We start from the raw sequence: 23,683 nt of genomic DNA, 5'->3' as shown, positions 1-23,683 counted from the left end.
CCCACAGCCACACTAAAGTCGAAAAACCAGTAAATCACAGCAAAAAGTGGGGGTGACCATAGGAAGCATACCCTACTCTCCTACAGATTTCCTGTCCTGAACATCTTTCAGGCTTCTACATGGGCATCCTTGTACATATTAACCAATCACTACTGCCTTGACAGTCAGGGCCAGGATTATTTGGTCGAAGCCAGTTTGCATGCCCACCTCTGGGGAGGTATTGCTTTGGTATCTATTCTAAAGTAGACTCTCTCTAGCCACAGCTTCCTTACTGATCCTCCCTGCTCTATGAACTGGACTTTTCTGCCTTACATGGCTCTGTGCTTCTGGCACACAAATAGCCATGAAAGAAACTGATGTCAGAGTGCTGGGGTGGCACTTCTATACGCGTGTCACAGTCGGGGCAGAAAATGCCTATGCAAAGCCGTTCAACTCCATCTGTCAGCGCACAGCAGTACTGCTCAAGATTTGCCAGAGCCAGTCTGACTCCTGGGGTTTTTGTAAGGGATCTGTAGCTAGAAGTCTATCAGATAAGGTATTACTGGAGGTAAGTAATTTGTCGTTCTTACCGATGCTCCCTCCTGGTTGGTGCTCTTGTGATTCAACACAAAACAAAAGTGCAGAGACAGAGAGCGATTACCCAAGAATGTGTCTTTTATTGGCTTGTATTTTTCAGACATTTGTAGGATATGTTTTGCTTCTCTCGGTGGATGCGCGAGTGCAGGCGGCATACTCTCCTAGCTCGCACACTTCTCTATGGTCTTCATCATCCACTGGCGCATGCGGTGCAGGTGCGTATAGAATCCATACTTTCCATCCCGGTCACAACCCTCGCCCCAGGAGACGATGCCGACCTGGTACCAGCGGTCATCATCTGGACTCTGGAGGGGAAGAAGAGAGACAACAGTCATTCACCCAGTGCTTAATTTGAGCTGGTGGTTTTTGTTGCTTGGTACCGGCACTTAATTGTCAGCACCCACATTTATGACACCCGCCACATGGTGGCGCTGTTTGTGCAATTAAAAGATGAGTAGAACAACAATTATTTATTAATTCAATATACATTAATGACAACTAATACCAGCCACTCTTCTAGCTTTAGGGGCCCCGTAGAGTCTGAAATGCCGCACTTGTAGCAGTGTGAGGGTTAGTCGTTGTGGAGGCACTGCCATTGGCAGCCGCAATAGGTGTTGTAAGCTGTGGGTGGCCTCCAGAGACTGGCCTGGCATGTGTTTTTTAATACAAATTAAGCACTGCATGTCCCCGTCTCATCCCGTTGGAGAAAGACTTGACCACTTCAAATCCAGAGACGATTTGACTCCCGGGGCAGAATTTGGGAAGCAATTTCCCCCAGTGAGACTTCTCCAGATTTATCACCTCCTCTAGAAATGTCCAGATTGTTCAATGTAGTCCAAATCTATGTCAGGCTAATTATGTATTCCTCAGCTACTTGAACAACTAACTCATTGCAGCAGAGGTGACCCCTTGTCCATAGCAACTTGTGGGGTTTACCATCCAGTGGCATGCTGTCCTAGGACAGACTCCTCTCTTTACGATGATGCACTCTGTGTGACACGGCAGACTCCCCCTCTGTCGTCAGGACATACCCTGCGTTACTATGTTGCACTCTGTGCGACATGGCAGACTCCTCTCTTTACAATGATAAACTCTGTGTGAAACGGCAGACTCCCTGATTTACCATGATGCACACTGTCCTAGGGCAGACTCTCTGATAGAGGGTCTCAATAAGGACATACCCTGGGCAGCACTCACGAGATGAGCTATCTAGCCAGGACACAGAACGTTACTAACGACCAGATGAGGTGGTCGTGAGGACTTCATCAACCACTGACACTGACTCCGACAGCAACATCTAACCCTAGACCACTGTGCAGTCCTCCTTAATAATTACATATACCAAACTCATACACTATGAGGGGTAAGTTGTACACGAGGGCACTCCCAGGGTTTCACCAACTAAACCCCACACAACCCCCACCTGCTACATGGACTAAGACGTACGCTCTGCATTTGCGAATAACATTCTGAGCGGTTTGCAGTGGCATATACTCGTATGAGATGCCCCAACTGCTATGACACTTTCTTTGCACAACTGCACGAAGTAGTGCGTACGATACCTGACGTACCTACTCACGCCAACTTTGACATGATACCAACACTGTTGGTTGGCCATGTTAGGTGACCAACGTAGACATCTATTGCCAACCATCGAATGGCGCCTTGACTTAACACTGCGCATGTCCGTACGTGGCTGACGTGCAGCCGGAAGTTCCCACCCCGTGCACCTCCGGTAATTTGGTTATACTGAGAGTCTCCGCGGCTTCCAGTGTACCAGAGGGGCCGGCGGAGCAGGGGTAGGTCTGCGGACTTGAGCTTGGATATCTAAGTAGGTACTAATAATTGGTTACTACTACGAGAATTGATGGTCACGAGTACCACTGATACCGGGGCTCTGTGTGGGGCCTCATGCGGCTCCCACGAGGGATTCATCGGTCCCGTTACGTGCAGAGATCCCCATTTCTGACTACTCACTTATGGCCTGAACCCCTCACGGGAGTAGGGTGAGGCCAATTTTAGAGGCAAGATGGGCGTCTCACCAATGGGCTGTATGATTACACGTGCGCTCAGTATCTAGACCACCACACAGCCGTGATGTTATGATATACGTTGTGACTATCTTGGCACGCCAGGCGCGGGGGGCTTTACCGATGGGCACACCAGGCCTACCATACGGGCTACGGCGTGAGGGGGTAAACGGTGGGACCTCGATGTGCAGCGTGTGCTGGGAGAAGCGTGTAACATGCGCCTTATCAGGATCAATATTGGTATACACGGACCCCTATTAGCGAGCTCCTTTCAGCAATTAGTATATTTTTTTTTTAGATTGCCTTTATCTCTCTCGTCAATTAAAGACACTGAACTTTTCAGTTCTTGAGCCCTCCGGCCACCGATGTATCATCTCCTTGACCCTAATTGGGAGAGTTTCCTTGGACGTTAGGAGCGGCCACCGATGTATCATCTCCTTGACCCTAATTGGGAGAGTTTCCTTGGACGTTAGGAGTGGCCACCGATGTATCATCTCCTTGACCCTAATTGGTAGAGTTTCCTTGGACGTTAGGAGCGGCCACCGATGTATCATCTCCTTGACCCTAATTGGTAGAGTTTCCTTGGACGTTAGGAGCGGCCACCGATGTATCATCTCCTTGACCCTAATTGGTAGAGTTTCCTTGGACGTTAGGAGCGGCCACCGATGTATCATCTCCTTGACCCTAATTGGGAGAGTTTCCTTGGACGTTAGGAGCGGCCACCGATGTATCATCTCCTTGACCCTAATTGGGAGAGTTTCCTTGGACGTTAGGAGCGGCCACCGATGTATCATCTCCTTGACCCTAATTGGGAGAGTTTCCTTGGACGTTGGGAGCTCCCACATTCCACATATAATGCTCCTTAGTCCACATCATCAATTTTAATCTCTGCTTCTCCTCATCGCCGTGCATGATCACTACCACTGAGTGTGAAGCATGCCTTTTATCACTATTTAGAACACTGAGTATATGAAGTTGGTTCATACTATGTCTTGATGTACCTTATGCTTATATTACCTACAGGTTGACTTCATTGATCTACAGGTACCACTTTTTAGGGTGCTAGAAGGGTGGTCACTATATTATTTAATGGTGTAGCACCACCAAAAAGTGTGGATAGATCTCCATTAGGTCCTGAAGAATTGCCTTCTTATTGTAGTGGCAAGAAACATGTTGACCCTAATGCGCACAATCGTGTGGACTTATATCAGAGGTGCGCTACTTTTCACGTTTTTAACCAGGATAGTGGCCACAATCATTAAAATAGTTCTGGGTGGACCACTACTTCCTGTTTTAACCTTACTTCTACACTCCACATCTACACTCACTAGGGCCCTCACATGCACAGCACCTTTCGGCGAAGGAAATAAAGATCTCTGCCAAAATGCCCCGCTAAGGGCGCTGATCGGGTATTACTGCGCCGACCCGATTAGGAGCAGGTCCGATGATGAAGCAGACACCCCACTGTTGGGGGGGGGGGGTGAGGGTCTCTTTTCCGTCCTCCTGCCTTCAAGTGTGTGACCCACTGCACGTCGACCTACAGTGTTCGCTAGGAACTGCATACACTTCTGCGTATAAAGACTCTCTGATTTACCATGATGCACACTATCCTAGGCCAGACGCCTCTCTTTACATGATGCACACTATCCTAGGCCAGACTCCACTCTTTACATGATGCACACTGTCCTAGGCCAGACTCCTCTCTTTACATGATGCACACTGTCCTAGGCCAGACTCCTCTCTTTACATGATGCACACTGTCCTAGGCCAGACTCCTCTCTTTACATGATGCACACTATCCTAGGCCAGACTCCACTCTTTACATGATGCACACTATCCTAGGCCAGACTCCACTCTTTACATGATGCACACTATCCTAGGCCAGACGCCTCTCTTTACATGATGCACACTATCCTAGGCCAGACTCCTCTCTTTACATGATGCACACTATCCTAGGCCAGACTCCACTCTTTACATGATGCACACTATCCTAGGCCAGACTCCACTCTTTACATGATGCACACTATCCTAGGCCAGACTCCTCTCTTTACATGATGCACACTATCCTAGGCCAGACTCCTCTCTTTACATGATGCACTATCCTAGGCCAGACTCCTCTCTTTACATGATGCACACTATCCTAGGCCAGACTCCTCTCTTTACATGATGCACTATCCTAGGCCAGACTCCACTCTTTACATGATGCACACTGTCCTAGGCCAGACTCCTCTCTTTACATGATGCACACTATCCTAGGCCAGACTCCTCTCTTTACATGATGCACACTATCCTAGGCCAGACTCCACTCTTTACATGATGCACACTGTCCTAGGCCAGACTCCTCTCTTTACATGATGCACACTATCCTAGGCCAGACTCCACTCTTTACATGATGCACACTATCCTAGGCCAGACTCCTCTCTTTACATGATGCACACTGTCCTAGGCCAGACTCCTCTCTTTACATGATGCACACTGTCCTAGGCCAGACTCCTCTCTTTACATGATGCACACTATCCTAGGCCAGACTCCACTCTTTACATGATGCACACTGTCCTAGGCCAGACTCCTCTCTTTACATGATGCACACTATCCTAGGCCAGACTCCTCTCTTTACATGATGCACACTATCCTAGGCCAGACTCCACTCTTTACATGATGCACACTATCCTAGGCCAGACTCCACTCTTTACATGATGCACACTATCCTAGGCCAGACTCCTCTCTTTACATGATGCACACTATCCTAGGCCAGACTCCACTCTTTACATGATGCACACTATCCTAGGCCAGACTCCTCTCTTTACATGATGCACACTATCCTAGGCCAGACTCCACTCTTTACATGATGCACACTATCCTAGGCCAGACTCCTCTCTTTACATGATGCACACTATCCTAGGCCAGACTCCTCTCTTTACATGATGCACACTATCCTAGGCCAGACTCCACTCTTTACATGATGCACACTATCCTAGGCCAGACTCCTCTCTTTACATGATGCACACTATCCTAGGCCAGACTCCACTCTTTACATGATGCACACTGTCCTAGGCCAGACTCCTCTCTTTACATGATGCACACTATCCTAGGCCAGACTCCTCTCTTTACATGATGCACACTATCCTAGGCCAGACTCCTCTCTTTACATGATGCACACTATCCTAGGCCAGACTCCTCTCTTTACATGATGCACACTATCCTAGGCCAGACTCCTCTCTTTACCATGATGCACACTATCCTAGGCCAGACTCCTCTCTTTACATGATGCACACTATCCTAGGCCAGACTCCACTCTTTACATGATGCACACTGTCCTAGGCCAGACTCCTCTCTTTACATGATGCACACTATCCTAGGCCAGACTCCTCTCTTTACATGATGCACACTATCCTAGGCCAGACTCCTCTCTTTACATGATGCACACTATCCTAGGCCAGACTCCTCTCTTTACATGATGCACACTATCCTAGGCCAGACTCCTCTCTTTACATGATGCACACTATCCTAGGCCAGACTCCTCTCTTTACATGATGCACACTATCCTAGGCCAGACTCCTCTCTTTACATGATGCACACTATCCTAGGCCAGACTCCTCTCTTTACATGATGCACACTATCCTAGGCCAGACTCCACTCTTTACATGATGCACACTATCCTAGGCCAGACTCCTCTCTTTACATGATGCACACTATCCTAGGCCAGACTCCTCTCTTTACATGATGCACACTATCCTAGGCCAGACTCCTCTCTTTACATGATGCACACTGTCCCAGGGCAGACTCCTCTATTTACCATGATGCACTCTGTCTCACATGGCAGGCGCCTCTCTTTACATGATGCACACAGTCCTACCGCAGACTCCCCTTCCTACTCGTATGCACTCTGTGTCACAGGGGAGACTCCCCTTCCTACTCGTATGCACTCTGTGTCACAGGGGAGACTCCCCTTCTTACTCGTATGCACTCTGTGTCACAGGGGAGACGCCCCGCTTTACTATGATGCACATTGTGTCATAGTTCTGACTCCCTCCCTTAGTATGATGCCCACTGCCTTATGGCAGGGTCTCCTCTTCACTACACTCACACTTTGACACCTTCCTGTCCGTGATGGAGTCAAGCTCCCCTATGTCTATACGTCGCCCTACGATTAGAGAGGGTAGTTTCTAGGGTGGTCACCCTTGTCATTAGGGCAGGTTCCGCTCTGTGACGCCGCGACCTGTCACTCAAACCCAGCTCCCTGTACCACAAGCACTGCGTCATAGGAGTGCCGCCTGTAGTCTCTCAGTCTTATTCCATGGGTCACCTACCTTCATGACGAATGGACCACCGCTGTCCCCCTCGCAGGCGTCCCCTCTGTTTGGCTCATCTGGTTTGTAACCTGTAAGGAACCGAGAGTAAGTCAGCGACCGCTAGCTTGAATCTCATTCCAGCACCTAACACTTACTTATGTATCCATTCATTCAACAGAGCACTTTACAAGACAAGTCCTATACAAATGGAGACATCATGTTGAAAGGGAATGCCTCTCTTTGTATGGTCACCTCCATGCTTTTGGACTGATGCTACCGCTACCCAGACCTCTGTGCCGGTGCCCTAACCCCAAAACATGTCCCAATTGGCTTAGACTAACTTACCTGTAAGTCTCTAGTATATTGTACCCAGGGCATGTAAGTTAGTCACCACAGGGATTGCACCATAGGTTGTGCCACCTTGGGAGTGACACAAGTAAAATGAGTCTCCCAGTCCACCATTGCAGACTGGAAGAGCAGTGTTAAACTACTAGCCCGGCATTGCCATTTGAAGCAATGACAAAGCCAAACCACAGCTGTTTAGGCCCCTGAATGGTGTCACTAACTCGATACTCCGAGGTATCAAACAGCTCGTTACATTAAGCCTGACTATATTCTCAAGTCGAAATTAATGTAACGCACTTTCGTGTGCAACTTTTACAAAGTTGCCACTTTGTTGGCTTTAGTCTCAGTGCCCTGTACGATTGCACAAGGAACCTGTCCCCATGACTGCGTTCTGCCCTGCGGGGAGACGTGCTAATGAGTCCCAGAAAAGGAGAGGTGTTACCACCCTCCGCAGGAAGCCACGTGGTTGTTAGCCCAGAAGATGAGCTTCAAAGGAGAAGCCGACTTTGGAGGGCAAATGGATAACATTTAGGAGAGGGGCTGTCGGAAGCTGGCTCTGTATATACTATACCAAAGTAAGGTATAGTGTGCTCAGAGTCCAGTGGAACACCAGAGGTATAGCAGAAGCTGCAGTAGATAATACCTTACTCTCTTGTGGTAGTGTGGTCAAGCAGTCAGTCTTTATCAGAGGGTAGTGTTAAGCATTTGTTGTACGTACTCGGGCAAGAAATTACATCACACACTCAAATACTGATTCCAGACCAATTGTTTGAATAAAAAGTTATGTTATTGTTTTATTTCTCGAACCAAGATTTACTCAGTAGCAGGTAAGTTGAACTCTTCATATAATGTTACTTTTCAAAATGCAGTAATGTAGGAACATTCAGATTACTTTTGCAGTTAGGAAAACGATTGGTAAACTGTTAGAAAACCTCTTGAAATTACCTTTAGATTACTTTTGGATTACTTTGAGATTACTTTTCCAATTTGGCATGAAACATACTCCTAACAGTTTAAGCAACACCGAACATTGAGAAACAGGTTAACTCTTGTGAAGGCGCTAAGTTACTTTTTGTTGCAGTAAAAGACAGTCAACACAATAGAATTTTCTGAGAACAACGAAGTGTTCGGTTACAGGTAGGTAAACAGTTTCAAGGTTGGAGTTTTGGAGGGTAGAGCAAAGGTTCATGTTGATACTCAAGTGGCACCTCCAGCGTCTCTCGGGTGGCCGGGTGCAGAGTGTAGGGTGTAAATGTTAGCCATTGAGGTTTGGGGACACCTCAGTTGGAGGCTGCTCACAGGCAAGCCACTCGGTCTTGGGAGTCAAGCTCCTTGAGTTAAGGTAGGGGAAAAGGAGGTCCCAGGTTGGCACCAAGTCCATACCAACGGTGGCAGCCAGGTGCAGGGTGCTCAGTAGTTGTCAGGACCAAATGCTTTTCTACGGAGAATGTCGGTTGAGGAAAAGGACTGCAGGTTGAAGCCAGAAGACTGGACGAAGGGAACCAATGACTGGAGGATCAAATGGAAGAGTTGCTGGACACCGTTGGTCGGGTACATAAGGACTCAGGAGCTGCAGGTGCAAGGGTGTCTTTTGGTGTCAGGTTCTTTGCACTGGTTCCGAATGCGGTCAGAGGGGCCCTTCAGGATGAGGCTAACGGTTGGTGGAGGACGTCTAATGACGGAACTCAGGTCAGGATCACTGGGGAGTCCGCTCTGGGTTATTGGGCCACTTGAACTTGGGCATCGGGTGCAGATTGGTGTGGAATCGCGGGATATGGCTCGATTTGGGGGCCTGCCTTGGGTTGGTGTTGAACAAATCCAGTGTCTACTGGAGATCAGAGTTCTTTAGGAAGGCAGGGCAGATCCCCGGGGTTCTTGGAGGCTGCTGGCTGCATGACACACCGGGTTCAGCTTGCAGGGAGTTCGGAGCAGGATAAAGACCGGTAGGGCTGGGGCCAAAGCAGTTGTCGTCCTCTTCCTCCTCTGCAGCCCAGTTGTTCAGTCCTCCTCCTTCCTATTGCGTCAAATCTGAAGAGGCAAAGTTCAGGGGTGCTCCAAAATACTAAATTTAGGGGCATTACGGAGGTATGCAGGTCTCTTCCCTGGGGTGTCTACACCTGCTAGTATGCCACCCTCCAGTAGGAGGGAGGTATGGGCCTCTTCCTGATTGGAGGGGTCCCTCTACCTCCAAGATGGCAGGGACTTAGAGGTGACCTTCACTGTGCCAGGGGTGGGGCTGGCAAAGGTGGGCACACCTCCATTCTTGGCTAGGTTTTCCCACCGCTTCTCATGCCCAAACTGGGGGTCTGAACCGGTGGGAGCCAGTTGCTGTTAGCAGCCAATGGCTGGGGGCAGCTAACAAAGGGGGCATGCCTTTGAAGCTCCCTTTTTCATGACCCTGCCCATCCTGTGGGAGAAGACATGGCACCTCTTCCCAGGATGTGTTTTGTTTCCAGGTCCAGAGAGCAAAGGCTCTCTACCCATGGGTCCAGAAATGTGTCTGGTGGAGGCAGATAGCTGGGAGCCAGTCAGAACCAGACCAGGGTTGGTCAATTTTCACGGGGCGTCTCTAAGATGCCCTTTGAGTGCATTTTTCAATAAATCCCACACTGATGTCAGTGTGGGTTTAATGTGCTGGGAAGTTTGATAGCAAAATTCCCAGGGGCAGATTTACAAGCCCCTTGCACCTCTTTTACGCCACTATTGTGTCACTTTTGTGATACAGCAGCGGCGCAAAAGATGCGCCATGGTGCTGGGTATTTACAACGTGGCGCATCTGGGAGATGCGTCACGTTGCGTCACGTTGTAAAGCCCTGCGCCAGTAGTAGGCGTTCCTGCGCAGGGGCGGGGGGGGGTTTTGAGCCCATGCTGCGTCAAAACCCTGCGCCTGCTTGAAGCAGGCGTAAGGATTGATGCAGCATTGGACAGATAGGGCCCCCCAGAGCATTGCTGGAGCTGCGTCGAGCTTGCAACACAACTCCAGCAATCTGGAGCTGCGTCGAGCTTGCAACGCAACTCCAGCAATCTGGAGCTGCGTCGAGCTTGCGACGCAACTCCAGCAATGCGCCGCCTTTACGGCACAGATGTGTCACATCTGTGCTGTTTTTGCCCCATGGTGCGCCGCATTGTAAATGCGGCGCATCCATGGTGGCGGAGCCGTGGCGCACAATAAGTGGCACATCCCTGCTGATAGGCAGGGATGCGCCACTTATTGTAAATCTGCCCCCCAGACTTCATTGAAGCCATCATGGAGCTGTGGAGTTAGTGTTGATAAACTTCCAGCCCATGCATTCAAAATAGCTTCACTGAACCTATGCCTGTGAATGGCGCACACACTGTAGGGGCATATTGCTCTTGCAGCTATGCCCTCACCTGGGTATGGTGCACCCTGCACACTGCAGTCTGACTCCCGGGATGTGTGTTAGTGATTCTGAAGTAATGCACACTGCAGTCTGACTCCCAGGATGTGTCTTAGTGATTCTGATGCAGTGCACACTGCAGTCTGACTCCCAGGGTGTGTTAGTGATTCTGAAGTAGTGCACACTGCAGTCTGACTCCCAGGATGTGTGTTAGTGATTCTGATGCAGTGCACACTGCAGGCTGACTTCCGGGATGTGTGTTAATGATTCTGATGCAGTGCACACTGCAGACTCCCAGGATGTGTTAGTGATTCTGATGCAGTGCACACTTCAGACTCCCAGGATGTGTTAGTGATTATGATGCAGTGCACACTGCAGACTCCCAGGATGTGTGTTAGTGATTCTGATGCAGTGCACACTGCAGTCTGACTCCCGGGATGTGTGTGTGATTCTGAAGCAGTGCACACTGCAGTCTGACTCCCAGGCTGTGTTAGTGATTCTGAAGCAGTGCACACTGCAGACTGACTCCCAGGGTGTGTGTTAGTGATTTTGAAGCAGTGCACACTACAGACTGACTCTCAGGGTGTGTGTTAGTGATTATGATGCAGTGCACACTGCCGACTCCAAGGATGTGTGTTAGTGATTCTGATGCAGTGCACACTGCAGTCTGACTCCCGGGATGTGTGTGTGATTCTGAAGCAGTGCACACTGCAGTCTGACTCCCAGGCTGTGTTAGTGATTCTGAAGCAGTGCACACTGCAGACTGACTCCCAGGGTGTGTGTTAGTGATTCTGAAGCAGTGCACACTGTAGTCTGACTCCCAGGATGTGTGTGTGATTCTGAAGCAGTGCACACTGCAGACTGACTCCCAGGGTGTGTGTTAGTGATTTTGATGCAGTGCACACTGCAGACAGACTCCCAAGGTGTGTGTTAGTTATTCTGATGCAGTGCACACTGCAGACTCCCAGGATGTGTGTTAGTGATTCTGATGCAGTGCACACTGCAGTCTGACTCCCAGGATGTGTGTTAGTGATTCTGATGCAGTGCACACTACAGTCTGACTCCCAAGATGTGTGTTAGTGATTCTGATGCAGTGCACACTGCAGGCTGACTCCCGGGATGTGTGTTAGTGATTCTGATGCAGTGCACACTGCAGACTCCCAGGATGTGTTAGTGATTCTGATGCAGTGCACACTGCAGACTCCCAGGATGTGTTAGTGATTCTGATGCAGTGCACACTGCAAACTGACTCCCAGGGTGTGTGTGTGATTCTGAAGCTATGCACACTGCAGACTGACTCCCATGGTGTGTGTTAGTGATTCTGATGCAGTGCACACTGCAGTCTGACTCCCAGGGTGTGTTAGTGATACTGATGCAATGCACACTGCAGGCTGACTCCCAGGAATGTGTGTTAGTGATTCTGATGCAGTGCACACTGCTGTCTGACTCCCAGGGTGTGTGTTAGTGATTCAGATGTAGTGCACGCTGCAGACCGACTCCACTGCAGTCTGACTCCCGGGATGTGTTAGTGATTCTGAAGCAGTGCACACGGCTGTCTGACTCCCAGGATGTGTGATAGTGATTCTGATGCAGTGCACACTGCAGACTGACTCCCTGGGTGTGTGTTAGTGATTTTGATGCAGTGCACACTGCAGACTGACTCCCAGGATGTGTGTTAGTGTTTCCGATGAAGTGCACACTGCAGACTGACGACTAGGGTGTGTGTTAGGGATTCTGATGCAGTGCACACTGCAGGCTGACTCCCAGGATGTGTGATAGTGATTCTGATGCAGTGCACACTGCAGACTGACTCCCAGGATGTGTGATAGTGATTCTGATGCAGTGCACACTGCAGACTGACTCCTAGGGTGTGTGTTAGTGATTCTGATGCAGTGCACACTGTAGACTACCAGGACGTGTGTTAGTGATTCTGATGCAGTGCACACTGTAGACTACCAGGACGTGTGTTAGTGATTCTGATGCAGTGCACACTGCTGTCTGACTCCCAGGGTGTGTGTTAGTGATTCTAATGCAGTGCACACTGCAGACTGACTCCCAGAGTGTGTGTTAGTGATTCTGATGCAGTGCACACTGCAGACTGACTCCCAGGATGTGTGATAGTGATTCTGATGCAGTGCACACTGCAGACTGACTCCTAGGGTGTGTGTTAGTGATTCAGATGCAGTGCACGCTGCAGACCGACTCCACTGCAGTCTGACTCCCAGGATGTGTGTGTGATTCTGAAGCAGTGCACACTGCAGACTGACTCCCAGAGTGTGTGTTAGTTATTCTGATGCAGTGCACACTGCAGACAGACTCCCAGGGTGTGTGTTGGTGATTCTGATGCAGTGCACACTGCAGACTGACTCCCAGGGTTTTTTGGTGATTCTGATGCAGTGCACACTGCAGTCTGACTCCCAGGGTGTGTGTTGGTGATTCTGATGCAGTGCACACTGCAGACTGACTCCCAGGGTGTTTTGGTGATTCCGATGCAGTGCACACTGCAGTCTGACTCCCAGGGTGTGTGTTAGTTATTCTGATGCAGTGCACACTGCAGACTGACTCCCAGGAAGTGTGATAGTGATTCTGATGCAGTGCACACTGCAGGCTGACTCCTAGGGTGTGTGTTAGTGATTCTGATGCAGTGCACACTGTAGACTACCAGGATGTGTGTTAGTGATTTTGATGCAGTGCACACTGCAGTCTGACTCCCAGGCTCTGGTAGTGATTCTGATGCAGTGCACACTGCAGACTGACTCCCAGGGTGTGTGTTAGTGATTCTGATGCAGTGCACACTGCAGACTCCCAGGATGTGTGTTAGTGATTCTGATGCAGTGCACACTGCAGACCAACTCCCAATGTGTGTGTTAGTGATTCTGATGCAGTGCACACTGCAGACTCCCAGGATGTGTGTTAGAGATTCTGATGCAGTGCACACTGCAGTCTGACTCCCAGGGTGTGTGTTAGTGATTCTGATGCAGTGCACACTGCAGACTCCCAGGATGTGTGTTAGAGATTCTGATGCAGTGCACACTGCAGTCTGACTCCCAGGGTGTGTGTTGGTGATTCTGATGCAGTGCTCACTGCAGACTGACTCCCAGGGTGTTTTGGTGATTCTGATGCAGTGCACACTGCAGTCTGACTCCCAGGGTGTGTGTTGGTGATTCTGATGCAGTGCACACTGCAGACTGACTCCCAGAGTGTGTGTTAGTTATTCTGATGCAGTGCACACTGCAGACTGACTCCCAGGAAGTGTGATAGTGATTCTGATGCAGTGCACACTGTAGGCTGACTCCTAGGGTGTGTGTTAGTGATTCTGATGCAGTGCACACGGTAGACTACCAGGACGTGTGTTAGTGATTCTGATGCAGTGCACACTGCTGTCTGACTCCCAGGGTGTGTGTTAGTGATTCTGATGCAGTGCACACTGCAGACTGACTCCCAGAGTGTGTGTTAGTGATTCTGATGCAGTGCACACTGCAGACTGACTCACAGGATGTGTGATAGTGATTCTGATGCAGTGCACACTGCAGACTGACTCCTAGGGTGTGTGTTAGTGATTCTGATGCAGTGCACACTGTAGACTCCCAGGGTGTGTGTTAGTGATTCCGATGCAGTGCACACTGCAGTTATGTTATGTTATCTACATTTTTACCGCGCTCAGCTGCCCCAGCAAAGGGGCGTCCCGGCGCTTTGCAAGGTAGCCAAAACACAACTCTGTTAAAAGGCCAAAGGGAAACAGCAAAGAAGCAGAAAAAATAAACTACACAAAGAGAATAGTCTTAATGGCGCATCTGAACAACAAGAGATCTTCAATGGCCCGGGTCTGAGGGGGGAGAGAGTTCCACAGTTTCGCCGCTAGCACCCGAAAAGAGCGGCCCCCCACTCTACTCAGCCTAAAGCGCGGAACAACTGCCAGATTTTGGCCCAGAGATCTAAGGGTTCGTGAGGGTACATATAGCCTCAGCAAATTCTCCAGTATTTGGGGAGATGAACCCTTCAGGATTTTAAAAGCAAGGCATAATACCTTGAATTTAATCCTCTGGCTCACAGGGAGCCAGTGGAGAGAGCGCAGCGCGTTTGAAACAGAACACTGCCTTGGCAGCCCAATCACCACTCTGGCTGCAGCGTTTTGAACTCTCTGCAGCCGCATGAGTTCCGACTGATTAATCCCCACCAGAAGCGAGCTAGCAAAATCCAGCCGGGACACCACTGATGCTTGGACCACTAACTGCCTGGTGGGTGCATCGAAAAATTTCAAGATAGGTCTTAGACCCATAATGATGCCGTAATAGGTAGCTGCCACCTTCGTAGTGTGGCAAATAAAACTAAGAGTCGGATCCAGCCAGACTCCAAGATTTTTTATCTCTGATACTGGAGAGGGAGTCACACCTAATTCAGAAGGCCACCACATGTCACCCCACAGCTCCGCCTGTTTGCCGAGCACCAAAACCTCGGTCTTTTTTGCGTTTAATTGGAGACAGTTGGAAGTCATCCAGTTGGCCACCGCTCGTAGTCCGTCACGGAACCTGGGAGCCTCCATGTCAGAGTCCCCACTCAACGTGACCGCCAGCTGCGTGTCGTCTAAATAAGAGACCATTGTCAGGCCCCACTGCTTGACGACCGCAGCCAGCGGGCTCACGTAGAGATTAAATAGAGTGGGGCTTAACGAAGAGCCCTGCGGGACACCCAGTTCCAACGGATAACATTTAGACTGGCAGGGCGGGATCGTAACCTTAAAAGACCGTTCGGCAAGAAAGGAACGGAACCAGCATAGGACGGAACCCGTGACACCTACTTCTTCCAGGCGTTGAAGCAAAATCCTGTGCGAGATCGTGTCGAACGCGGCACTAAGATCTAATAACAAAAGTGCCGCCGTCCGACCCGCATCAAGCACCGACCGCAGATGTTCCACCATAGAGAGTAGGGTTGTCTCCGTGCTGTGACCAGCACGGAAACCGTTCTGAGTGGGATCGAGGATGTTGGCCCTAGTAAGATGGTCAGAAAGAATTCCGTTCACATGGGCCTCCGTTATTTTCGCAGCCCAAGGGAGAAGGGAGACAGGGCGGTAGTTCTCCGGTTTAAGGGGGTCAAGGGTAGCCTTCTTCAAAATCGGTGTGACTACAGCCTGTTTCTACCTAGAGGGAACTACACCTGAAGATAAGGACAAGTTGATCAAAGACAGCACCGGAGTACGGCATAACGGGGACATGTTCCTAAACTGAGCCGGTTTCATCGGATCTGCAGGGGATCCTGATTTAATTTTGAGGCTTAAGATGTTAAAAGCCTCACTAGATAGAGAGGGCAGAGTAGAGAGAGATTCACATCCACCCAGGCTCCAACTGACCGGCTCTGACATGTGAATGTCCTTTGGAAAAGTTCGGTAGACGGCCTGAACCTTCTCGAGGAAAAAGGAGGCCAAATCCTCACAATGGGAATCCGAACAGATTTCCGCCCACGTTGCCCTTTTAGCCATCAGGTCCTTTGCACCTTAAAGATGAGTTTCGATGTATTAGAGCTGTTCTGGAATTCTTGGGCATAAAAGGCTGCCCGAGCTCTGCACACTGCCCTATGGTATATTTTAATCTTAGCGAGGTAGCATGCCTTATTTCTAAGGTCATACGATTTCCGCCACTCCCTCTCAGCCTGTCTACAGGCTTTTTTAAGAAGCGCTAGAGAGCTATCATACCAGGGGCTGGGCTCTTTTGTGCGACACTTAGACCAAGCCATAGGGATCAATGAATCCAGGGCGTGGGTAATCCACTCACAGAAGAGCTCATATCCACGCTCCACATCAGTTAAGTGGCCCAACGGGGCCTCTTCCAGCAGATGGTAGAAATCCTCTAATTTCAGTTTGTTCCAGTGACGCCTACGTACAGTTCTGTCCTGAGGTTTAAAAGGTAGCTCATGAATGGGGCATAACATTTTTACCAGCATATGGTCTGTCCAGGCGATCTGAGTAGGGCATAGCGCCTTAACTCCCTCTAAGTTGGTAAAAAAAGGATCAAGGATATGCCCTCCCTTGTGTGTGGGAGATGTAACCACCTGGGTGAGTTGCAGTGCCTCTAAATCGGCCAAGATGTTGCTGATAGAAGGGGAGGTCGGGCAATCAAAGTGAAGGTTGAGGTCTCCGAGAATATTAAAATTAGCACATCCTAGTGCCATCGTGCTAATTAAATCAGGGAGAGCTGCCCTGAAAGCGGTATCACAGCCCGGAGGGCGGTAAATCAAAATACCAGAGAAGGTGAAGTGGTGACTGATCGTAACTTTAAAAAGAGCACTCTCACATCCTGGTAGTTTTAAAACTTTCCAATCACACGGATAGCACAACTTAGTGACCAACGCAATACCTCCCCCCCTGGTACCACGATTCAACGTGTAGATGGAATATTCCGGGGGGATGGCCAGGTTGAGGATAGAAGTATCCGCATCCTGCAGCCAGGTTTCTGTCAGGAAGAACAAGTCAGGAGACTCGTCCTTGATAAGATCATATAACTCCTGATGATGTTTGACCAATGATCTGACATTTAAGTTACAAATGCTGAGTTCACGCAATCCTGCCGTGCTCTTGTGAGAGCGTGGCGTATCCGCCGCACGGATAGGGGCAGGAGTGTCCAATGACCAACCTCCACAGGAACACCGGTACGGACCACATAGCGGACCAACAGAAGTATGGCCGCAATTAGTAACCCGCTCCCGGATAGCTAGCAGTTCCTCCCTGAGATATGCCATAGTAGGCGGCATCATGACAGAAAACCTACAGCTAAGAGTCCAGCTGCGACCCGCGCTTCCTTAGCGCTGACGGGCGCAGACGGGCAGGACTCTGGCACGACTCAGGCGCAGGGAAGGCGCGCCCGCTGCGCGTCACCGCTGCGCTCCGAGTGGTGCAATTTAAATAGCCGTATCAGGCGTGTCACGCTTCGCACGAGCGCTAGAACGCTCGAAACTTGCCCCCAAGATTGACCCCTTCGCTCCCAAGATGGCGAGCGAGAATGACGATCCCCGGAACCGGACCCGCTCAAACGGCGGTGCTTACCAGAATTATAATGCAGGTAAATGGGCGGGGAGAGCGCAGGCACACAGAGAAAAACAGGGACAATGAAAGTAAAAATAAAGCAAATGGAAAACGGGAAATTTTAAAAGTACAGACGCAGGCACAACAGCGCTGATGAAATACTGGTGCGGTTACCTTGACATAAACGATTGATGCAGTCTGACTCCCAGGGTGTGTGTTAGTGATTCTGATGCAGTGCACACTGCAGACTGACTCCCAGAGTGTGTGTTAGTTATTCTGATGCAGTGCACACTGCAGACTGACTCCCGGGATGTGTTGCTTTCTTACCTGCACAGAACATGTTGCTGGTGACTTTGATTTTGGTTGAGGCTTTGCACGTTTCTTGGTCCACGATTGGCAGATTGACCTGCTGCAGGGCCTGGGGAAGGGCCTGTCCCCCCGAAGTCCAGGTCTCTTGCAGGTTCCCCCAGCCGGACACGCGCCCTTTGTGTCTGTTCAGCATCAACCTGAAGGGTTTGGAAAGAAGGACATATTCTGTTAGTTTCAGTTCACCTCAGATTGTAATAGTAAAGCCAAAGTCTGGGTGCCTGGGCAGAAACTATGTCCATCTTTATAGGAGGGCTGATCATGGTCAAAGCGCAAGAGGTCACCACTGATACATACTATATATGTGTACGTACATAGAAAAGGGTTCGGCACTATTCAGAAAGTTATAACAATTCAACATCAATCGTTTATGAACCAATGAACACACAAAAGGATGTCCAGATCACCAATGTGAATTTCTTAAAAGAATTTTCTCTTTATTTCACATTTTCATAAGAATGGAGGGTCATAGCTGACGCGTTTAGTCTCTCAAAGAGACTCCTTCAGGGCTTCACAAAGTAATATAGAGGGTATTCACATTAACATTCGTATAAGGTAAACCCGTTGCTCGAGGAGAATAGGAGCTACGGGCTACCACGCCACCTCTGACAATATCTACTATATAAGAAGTCTTCCGAAAATTGGATTCTCAGTTACCTGGTTGAATTATACGAACGTTAATGTGAATACCCTCTATATTACTTTGTGAAGCCCTGAAGAATTCTCTTTGTGACACGAAAAGCGTCAGCTATGATCCTCCATTCATATGAATATATGAAATAAAGAGAAAATTATTTTAAGAAATTCACATCCGTGATCTGGACAACCTTTTGTGTGTTCATTGGTTCTTGAACGATTGATGTTGAATTGTTCTAATTTTCTGAATAGTGCCGAACCCTTTTGTGTTTAATATTGTGATAGGACTTGTTCCTAATTAAGGATCCTAGAGGGGAGTGCTCCTTGGTTCTTTGTACTATATGATACCTCAAGACACTTCATTTGTCAGGTGCGGTCTCAATAGCCTCTACCCTCACTTCGTTTGCGTTCATATATATGTACATATGTAAATGTATTGCGACTTATATAGCGCACGTATCACCCGAAGGCATCAAGGCGCTTGCCTTGGGAACCCGTCCTGGCTTTTTCCCTGTGAGATAACCCCTACTGGGTATCCCCAGGGTGAACGCCAGGCATCCCGCAGCGGGTGGGCCGCCGTAGTGGAGATTAAGCAACTATTGCCCAGAGTTGCAGCGTGGGACCCCATGATTCGAATAGGCACGAGGCGAGAATTATCGAGTCCGTGGACATTTTGGGCTCAGTACCCTGCCGCGTCGGGAATTGAACCCTGGTCCCGGGCCAGACCTCTGCATCAGGGTCTGCCGCTCTAATCAGTGAGCCACACTCCTCCATACATAATGGGAGCTCCTTGGGTCTGGCTGCACGTGGTCATGTTTGTTATTTTACTGGTAAGAAACTGGCCTCGTGTTACATGATGGGAGCTCCTCTGGGCTGGGTGCATGTGGGCTGCTTGTTTTACTGATGAGAAACTGGCCTCGTGTTACATGATGGGAGTGTAGGAAGATGGCTCTGTATATACTATATCAAACTATGGTATAGTGTGCACAGAGTCCAGGGAGTCTCCAGTGGAATAGCAGAGGCTAAATTAGATCATCACTAACAGCTCTCTTTGTGGTAGTGTGAGCGAGCAGTTTGGCTTATCTGAGGGTGTGTTAAGCATTTACTGTATTCACTTTGCAATGATCAAGTGATTGATCAAATAAAATATTCTTCATACTGTATTCACTCAGTCAAGACTGATGGCACGCACTCAGGGCCAGAATCCAGACCAATTAGGTAAGTATAACAAGCACTGGCGTTGCCAATAGGTCTCGCAGTAGGAAAGTTGGAGCTATTACAATTGCAAATAACAATGCCTTTTATTTTTGTTTTCATTTTAAAAACATAAAGGGCTTTGTCATTTACAAAACCAATAGCTCCAACTTTCCTACTGCGAGACCTATTGGCAACGCCAGTGCTTGTTCTAGCTGCCATTACCTCTTTTTGCTCCCCACCCCATCTCTATTTCACCCTCTCTGCCTCTCATCTCTCTATACCTATTTTGTTTCTACAGCTCAATTAAAGATGCAAATCCAGGCACTGTGTGCATACGTCCTCTTTTGATATTATGCCCTTGTCATGTAAGTAGCCAAAAAGCTACTCTTACCGTGTGTTTCCTACAATGGGAGGAACATGACTGTTAGACACAGAAGTCCGCGTGAAAGATTGTTGCAAGACAATTTTTTTTAGATCAAGCAGGAAAAGAAATGCCACGTGTTCAAGCTTTCTTTTCGCACTATGTGGCTGGGACTCCAAATAGGGGCCCCTAATATATATATGGCTGGGGACTTAAAAAGTCCTTTAGGTACTACTGTTTAATAAAAAGGATCAATATGTATTTTGAAAATTGTCGGTTTGGGAGGGGCGTCAAGGTGACGCAATTGAGACCCAGTCAAGGAGTACTTTTGCTCTTTTGATGTGAATGACCCAATGACCTAAAAACTGCTAAAAATCTCCCCCCCCCCAAAAAAATGTATCTAACTTTCGAAAGTTACCTAATATTACTTGCGCTTGCTGTTTAAATGAAGAGTTAATATGTATTTCAATGTTTACCATTTTAGAACAGAAAACTGAATAAAATATTGGCTGTTTTTTTTAACGTGTTCAGGAGGACTTTCTCGAACCCACGACGCTGAATCAAAATTGATGTAAACAGGTAAAATGATTTTTCAACTCACTACTCAGTGAACCACGTCATTGCTAAATTATTTAATTAATTTGCTTTATGTCTGCAATAGTCTTGTGGAGAAATAGCGTCACGCGCCTGTTTCCTAGAGTTTACATTCGGCGCTGAGTACAAGTGTGTCAGTACAAGTGAGGATGGTCTGAGTATAGCAAATGTAATATACATATATATACAAATTCAGATAGAACCATGTTCACCTTTAAAGTTGAAAACAATCAAAAGAGAATTTAAATTTTTGTTTTTCTTTCTGGCGTTTTATTCATTCATAGCCAAAATTGTGTAGAGCAATTTATGATAAAGACATGTAATTGTTGCATCATTACATTCCGTATTCGAAATCGGTGCTCTCTGTGAAAAGGGAAGGGTAGGTGAATAAGTGAGGGGGACAGAGTAAAGGTGTTGTGACATAAATAGTTGCATCCAAGTTAAAAATGAAAAAACCTCTACAACCAGACTAATGGGCAAAGGTTCCCAATTGTACATCACGCATAGATTTATGAGAATACATCTCTTAATTAGCTCCTATGGTGTGTCAAGGAAAAACGGCGTATTTCTACGTTTCGACCCCTGATACGCAAGAAGGGTGATTCACAGCCTCATGTTGGGGTCTTCGTCAGGAAGAGGAAAGAGAGCCTATGGGGTAAGTAAATACATAAATCAGGATTTTGCAAGGGTGAACAGGCATGGTGATAATTTTCAAAATGGTGATGTGGGTAGTTACCTACATCAGCCGACGGTCATTGAATGTGCCGTCTGCAGGAGGGGCTTGCAAATGCTCCAGTGGAACTGAAATATAATAGAATAGGTGCCGTCAGGGCCCTATATTATGCTGAATCAAAGGTTATATCGGGGGCAGGTAAAGAGAGGGACTTACTTGGTGTGCCGGCGAAAACTAGGCACAGGTAGATCAGTCCTCGATGGGGATGATTTGTCTAAAAACAGAAGAGGAGGCTATTTTAAGCATGGAATGCCGTGATGGTAAATCAGGTACAGCACTACAGCCAAATGGCACTTAGTAACTAAGAATTGAGAATATGGATCAATGGTAATACATTAATTACCTTACAGGGTTGATTGTCAATGCCACCCTGTTGTTCCAAACGCGTGTTCACTCGCGGTGGGAATCTCAATGCCGGTGCGTTTTACTAAAAGACAAAGCGGAACTTGGTTTGGTTTACTTGGTCCGCTAATAACGGGCTTGAGTGAGAACGAGTAAGTGGGGCGCCAGATCGGCCAGATTGGGCAGTACATACCTTCTTCAATTCGAGCGCGCATCAGCGCTATTACTTCTCCGGCAGCCTGCATCCGAAGAGACTCGCGGTGCAGGCGCTCAATGCCAGTGAACGCTAGATGCAGAGGGGGCTCGGCCCGGCGGTCCAATAGGATCGGGGCTGGGTTCGCGCGTTCCAAGAAGTTTGCTTAAAGGGATAGTGTCCCCTTTCTGTGGAACAGAACTGGTTGTACGTCATCGATCGTTGCAAGGGAGTGGAGGGGATCTCAAATGATGCCAAGGGGGATTCCCGGTAAAGGCTCAGTAAATGAGTGTGGCATTACATCGGGGCATACTTTCTAATCGCACCGTGCTCCATTTATATTAACAATTCACGTAGCAGACAGACTACATACAATTGCATTGTCTACTGTCAAGCAATGGAACCCCAAGCATTTAAATCCACACATTTTAACATGTATAAGACCGGACATTTTGCACATAGACATTAATGCTCGAAGGACATCCATAAATATATTATCTCCTTTTGGACCAATACCCGGGCAATGTAAGCCTGGGTGGTAATATAGTGTGTAACACTTCTACATATTTAGAGCAGTATATGGAAAAAAGTACATCTAGACGTTGACGCTGGACAAACTAACACACATGGTATGCATTCCTCATGGGTGTTCAGAGCCGTTCTGTGTGGTGTCATGTTGTATTTAGTGATGGTTATGTACAGGTGTAGATGCAGGGGGAGAAAAAATATTGTTCCCAGGGTCTATTCGGGATTTAGTCCCGCCATCTGCGAGAAACTGGCCTCCAGTTCATTAAGTCCCTTGGTTATGGTTTGAAACTTCTGCATCCATTTGCATTCCCTTGTGTCCAGAGCGGCAGCTAGACTACCACCCCGGGGGCCGAGGGTGATTTTCTCAATTATCAACCAGCGAATGGACTCTGGGGGATGGTTTTTCTCAGTAAAGTGCTCAACCAAAGGGGCCCCTAAGGTTGCACAGCGAATCCTGCTGCAGTGTTGGAAGATGCGGTTCTTGGCTTTTTGCTGCGTTTGTCCAATGTACATAAGGTTGCATGGGCAAAGAATCGCGTAAATCACTCCACTTGTGTTGCAGTTGGTCATTGATTTGAGGTCTATTGTCTGGTCGTTGTACCGTATTTGCTTGGTTTCCAAGCACAGTGGGCAGGCCTTGCATTTTGTACATTTGAAATGGCCCAGCAGTTCCGGTAGGTTCCACAGGTTCCGAATTGTCGGTGCCGGTGGGGTTTCCAGTAGAGATCTCACCACCGAATCCCTTACGTTCCTTGATCTTTTGAAAGCGTGCATGGGGGGTTCAGGGACTTGCAAAACTTCTCCTACCAGATCCCAGTGTTGGTTCACAATTTTGCGGATGGCGTTGCTCTCGGTGCAGAAGGTGGTGACGCATATCATTCGCTCTTGTGATGTTTTTCTCATCTTTGGTTCCAGTAAAGTTGCCCTGTCTTGAAACCACGCCCTTTTCCTGGATCTCTTCACTAGGCGTTTAGGATAGCCTCTGTCAGTAAGGCGGGTGATCAGGTCATCCGATTCCCTGAAGAAATCTTCTTTGAAGGAACAGTTTCTCCGGAGGCGGAGGAACTGCCCGAATGGCAGGTTGTCTCTTAAGCCCCTGGTGTGGTGGCTGGTGTA

The 23,683-nt window shown here is 48.4% G+C and overlaps 1 protein-coding gene across 2 annotated transcripts in view; it reads right to left on the bottom strand.

Moving 5' to 3' along the window:
- Nucleotides 1-636: 636 nt before the first annotated feature.
- Nucleotides 637-23,683, bottom strand: part of F2 (coagulation factor II, thrombin) — a 312,194-nt gene continuing 289,147 nt past the window's right edge. For both annotated transcript variants that reach the window (XM_078684422.1, XM_078684423.1), the window contains 3 exons: nucleotides 17,945-18,123; nucleotides 6,917-6,987; nucleotides 637-881 (listed from right to left, as the gene is read on the bottom strand). In XM_078684422.1, the coding sequence (XP_078540548.1) occupies nucleotides 738-881; nucleotides 6,917-6,987; nucleotides 17,945-18,123 (394 nt within the window). In that variant the 3' untranslated portion in view covers nucleotides 637-737. The remainder of the gene's footprint in view (nucleotides 882-6,916; nucleotides 6,988-17,944; nucleotides 18,124-23,683) is intronic.

Source organism: Lissotriton helveticus, chromosome 3_2 (genome assembly GCF_964261635.1).
Source record: "Lissotriton helveticus chromosome 3_2, aLisHel1.1, whole genome shotgun sequence".
NCBI lineage: Eukaryota > Metazoa > Chordata > Amphibia > Caudata > Salamandridae > Lissotriton > Lissotriton helveticus.
This window is presented reverse-complemented; position numbering and strand designations above follow the sequence as displayed.